The sequence below is a fragment of the Centroberyx gerrardi genome, chromosome 9 (assembly GCF_048128805.1).
Source record: "Centroberyx gerrardi isolate f3 chromosome 9, fCenGer3.hap1.cur.20231027, whole genome shotgun sequence".
Lineage (NCBI taxonomy): Eukaryota > Metazoa > Chordata > Actinopteri > Beryciformes > Berycidae > Centroberyx > Centroberyx gerrardi.
The window spans coordinates 658,824-663,818 of NC_136005.1; the positions used below are offsets into that span (position 1 = coordinate 658,824).

At 48.2% G+C, this 4,995-nt stretch overlaps 1 protein-coding gene across 1 annotated transcript; it reads left to right on the forward strand.

The window, feature by feature from the left end:
* The first annotated feature begins 1,506 nt into the window (after nucleotides 1-1,506).
* On the forward strand, nucleotides 1,507-4,253 carry s1pr1 (sphingosine-1-phosphate receptor 1). The gene is made up of 2 exons (XM_071899511.2): nucleotides 1,507-1,607; nucleotides 2,088-4,253. Exon 2 carries the CDS (start codon nucleotides 2,190-2,192, stop codon nucleotides 3,306-3,308), a length of 1,119 nt encoding a protein of 372 aa, XP_071755612.1. The 5' UTR covers nucleotides 1,507-1,607; nucleotides 2,088-2,189; the 3' UTR covers nucleotides 3,309-4,253.
* Nucleotides 4,254-4,995: the final 742 nt, after the last annotated feature.

Consider the following 4,995-nt stretch of genomic DNA (forward strand, 5'->3'; position numbering starts at 1 on the left):
AAACTCAAACATGATATCAGTCTGGAGCGCTGATGTCAGAACATGACGCCGACTCACTGTAGCGAATCACAAATCAGCTTTCCTTACAAACTGCACTGATTGGCCAGCCAGTGTGATGAAACTTGGAGGGAATGTGTATCTGGTCACCGATTGGCCCGACGGCTGCCTGCATCATTCTCTCTGTTTCCATGTCAACTGTCCTCTCGTGTGACATCATTTTTCTGGCCCCGCCCCCTTTCAGTCTAACATGAAAATGAACAGAGGAGTAAAATGATGTTAAAGCTTAAACTGCGTCCAACTCATCCAGACTGAGCTCAGCCTCAGTGTCTCATGAACAAAACCCACAACATGAACTCAGTAAAGTGTTAAAACCTGAAACATCATCCGTCTTTTCTACTGAACTTACTTCACTCAGAAAACAGATCAGACCGGGAGTGAAGGTCATTACTACTGAACATCGTCTGATGCACTGAACACTTTACACTCCGCTGCATTAACTCTGGACTGACTGGACTGCACTTTCCTGTCCACATCAACTCTACCAACACACACACACACACACACACACACACACACACACACACACACACTGGGCTCCAGCCAAATATCTTTATATTTATAAAGTATCCAGTCAGTGAAACGGCTCATTGACATCAAATTTCCTACATTTTTGATGATAGAGATGGAAACGCTTTTGTCGTTGGTAAAAACAGTAGAATGGTTATGATAGTAATGGGGGGGGGGGGGGGGGGGGGGGTCACTCATGCACATAACTGGAGTCAAAATGGGGGGCAGGGAGTGTGTGTGTGTGTGTGTGTGTGTGTGTGTGGAGGCTCAGCTGGTTTGTTCCCACAGAGGAAAACAAAAGAATTTTTATCAGTGATTTTAAGAAAATATTACACCGATTTTTCCAACTATTTCTATTCTACTGCAATAGTAATACTACTAAATTTGAAAAACAGTAAAATAGTATAACAGTAAAATAAATAAAATGGTACCATAATACTACTGCAGTACTACTATAATACTATAGCATTTGTCTGTTGGGAGGTCAGTGAGCATCAAACTAAACTTACTAGCTCTATTTATTCCACTTATTATATACTATCATCTATATTATATATCACATATAACAGACAAATATAATGTACACTCTTTATCGGAGAATAAAGTGACATGCGCAGTTTAGAGCCATTACAGATTCCAATTACTTACATTAACATATGAATTATCATTCAGTTATTCAAATGATCATATCAATTACCATACCAGTTACTTAAATTATCATACCAGTTATCACACGGAATTAAAGATGAATGGCCGGTATGAAGAGAAATGGAGGAGGGGGGGGCAGCAGGAGGGGGAGGAGGAGGAGGGGGGGGGGAGGAGGAGGAGGAGGAGGGGGGGGCGGGGGGGAGGAGGAGGAGGAGGAGGGGGGGAGGAGGAGGAGGAGGAGGAGGAGGGGGGGGGAGGAGGAGAGCCATCAGCAGTCTGGACGGAGGTTTTTCGGACGGAGGTTTTCTCTGCTTCAGTCTCTCAGCAGCGGATTCACTTTCTGCTCCGCAGCCGATTTTCTGTTTGAACCGGAGATCCAGACCGTTACTGAGGTGAGAGGAACTTTATTAATATTATTATTATTAATATTAATCTTTAACCACAGAACGGCGTTACCGCTTTAACAGCCGCGCGGGAGGCGAACTAGTTTTACATGTTTTATCCGTTTAGACAGATCAGCTGCTTTTTAATCAACATTAAAAAGGAAAGAAAGCAGCGAGCTGAGAACAGCGAGGAACAAATTTACTTTTTTCAAATTTCAGACTTAATGTGGATTATCTGCAGTTTGGTGAAATAAACTGTTATCAGCAGAGGGAAGGGTTAAATACAATAAGAGTGAATTACACGTTTTAGTGAAGAAGTTGGAAAAGACAGAAGTGATACATCTTCTCCTATACAATCTTTTTTTTTTTTTTTTCATTATAGAAAACTTGCCTCCTTTTGTGACCGAGTTAACAGAAACTTTCTAACGGACTGAAGCGTTCCCTGGCAGTGATGTGAGCTGAGTGAAGGTTTTGTCTCTCTCTCTGCAGGATGGGCTGCAGCAGCGGGACGGTCTCTGCTCCTCAGCAGGATTATCACCTGACGTGAAGCCCCGCAGCGCCCCCTCCTGTCCCCCCGTCAGACTGCAGGCCATGGCCGACCCGGTGTTTTCTGACCTGATCGCCAAACATTACAACTACACCGGCAAGTTCCGCAAGACGGAGCAGGACTCCGGGCTGAAGGCCGACTCGGTGGTCTTCATCATCGTGTGCTGCTTCATCATCCTGGAGAACGTTCTGGTTCTGCTCACCATCTGGAGAACCAAGAAGTTCCACAAGCCCATGTACTACTTCATCGGGAACCTGGCCCTGTCGGACCTGCTGGCCGGCGTGGTTTACACCGCCAACATCCTGCTGTCCGGAGCCAACACCTACAGACTGTCTCCCACCCAGTGGTTCTTCAGGGAGGGCAGCATGTTCGTGGCTCTGGCCGCCTCCGTCTTCAGCCTGCTGGCCATCGCCATCGAGCGCCACCTCACCATGCTGAAGATGAAGCTGCACAACAACGGCAACACGTGCCGCGTCTTCCTGCTGATCAGCACGGTGTGGATGATCGCGGCCGTGCTGGGCGGCCTGCCCGTCATGGGCTGGAACTGCATAGACAGCATGAGGAAATGCTCCACCGTGCTGCCGCTCTACCACAAGACCTACATCCTGTTCTGCACCACCGTCTTCAGCATCATCCTCATGGCCATCGTGGTCCTGTACGCGCGGATCTACGCCCTGGTGCGCGCCCGCAGCAGGAAGCTGGTGTTTCGGAAGGTGTCCAACGGCCGCGGCAACGCCGGAGCGAACAGCAAGAGTTCGGAGAAGTCCATGGCTCTGCTGAAGACCGTCATCATCGTCCTGAGCTGCTTCATCGCCTGCTGGGCTCCGCTCTTCATCCTGCTGCTGCTGGACGTCGCCTGCGAGACCCGGATGTGTCCCATCCTCTACAAGGCCGAGTGGTTCCTGGCTCTGGCCGTCCTCAACTCCGCCATGAACCCTCTGATCTACACGCTGACCAGCAACGAGATGCGGCGGGCCTTCATCAAGACGCTGCTGTGCTGCACCGCCTGCGTCCGGCCGGCCGGCAAGTTCTCCAGACCCATCATGGGAGCGGAGTTCAGCCGCAGCAAATCCGACAACTCGTCCCATCCCAACAAGGAGGAGGCGGAGTACTCTCCCAGAGAGACGGTGGCGTCTTCGGGGAACATCACCTCCTCCTCCTAAACGGGGTGGACATGTTCCAGGTAGTGAGCGGATGTATATTTCAGGTGTAGTTGTGTGTACAGTGAACGGATGTTGTGTATATACGGACCGACCGTACTTCAGGTCCTACAGTCTCTCTGGGACTTCCTTCACCTCTTCCTGGTCAGAGAACTCTACTGAGGAACCTGGGAGAACCGGACCACGGAACCCACAGCCAGCTCAGACCGGGTCAGACCGGGTCAGACCGGGTCAGACCGGGTCAGACCGGGTCAGACCGGGTCGAGACGCTCCGGTCTGAACCTTCTCCCTTCAGAAGCCAGCGGTAGAAGAGGCACTTAGAGCAGCTAAACTGACTGCTGACTGTTTCTACCTTCACTGCTTGCTGCCTGTAGACTTACTGACCCTCTAAACTGTCCTGATGGAAGAACAACTAGAACTGTAGCGCTTATATTGTGATGAAATATTTAAGACATACGATTAATGAAGTACCTTGATTTCATCCACTTAACTTGGAAAGGCTAGAGAACCGTCCTGCTCTCCTGTTGAGAATGTATTTTCTACTTCTGTGTTCTGTCAGTTGTGTTGGATTAAGTTGTCAGTAGTGAACAGTGTAGTCGCTCTATTAATTTATATTTGAAACAAGCAGAAAACATTTTTCTGACTGATAAATGAAAAGAGATTTGTCAGATTTGACAGTTACAGCTCTGCATCTTCAGCACGTTGTGTTCAAAACCCTTTGAGAAATAAAGCTGGTACCTCAGAACCCCCCCCCCCCCACACACACACACACACACACACACACACACTGTTACCTATCAGGAGCAAGTTAATTAATTAATGTATGGTTACCAAAATGTCTGCCTCCTGCTCCCATCTGGCCTCCAGTCCCATCTGCACATTGTAACCTTTCTGAATGTGTTTTCAGTGTTTTGTTAGCTCTTAATAAATACCTGAATAGAAACAGAGTATTTTGTATTTTATTTTAAACATATTTCACCACCTGGGAGAAAAGACTGCTTGGTGTTTTCCACTGAGGGACCACGAAGTTTTCCTGATGGAATTTGTTCTGGATTGACTTCCATCCTGCTTCAGATGCTGTGGTTCTACCTGCTGGAACCACAGATCCATGTGGTTCCACAGCAGATCCATGTGGTTCCACAGCAGATCCATGTGGTTCCACAGCAGATCCATGTGGTTCCACAGCAGAGTCTGGACCTCCTCCTGATGATCTGACCAGCAGGAGGCGCTGTGTGGAGCTGAAGGTGAGGAGAACAATACAGGAAAAACAGAAAAGAGAAAAAACAAGTGAAGTTCAGGTTCAGCTCATGACTGAAAGAACATGTCATTCGCTCAAATTATTATTATTATTAGGAGGAGGAGAGGGGAGAGGAGGAGAGAGGAGAGATGGGGAGGAGAAGAGAAGATGAGAGGAGAGGAGAGAGGGGAGAGGAGGAGAGTAGAGGAGAGATTCCTGTAGTTTTGGGATGCGGCCTGTTAGCTCCACAGCAGCATCATGCTGTCTCTCTGCTGCCCCCCTGTGGTCGAGTCGCGTCACTACAGCTGACAAACTGTATGAAGGTTAAAGGGAAACTCTGATCTGATCAGTCTGATGTTCAACACATCCAGGAGTTACTTTCAGAGGAAGTGTTGTCATTTACCTGCTTCCCCTCACCCTGCCTCATCTACTTCTACTTCAGTTAGTGATTTA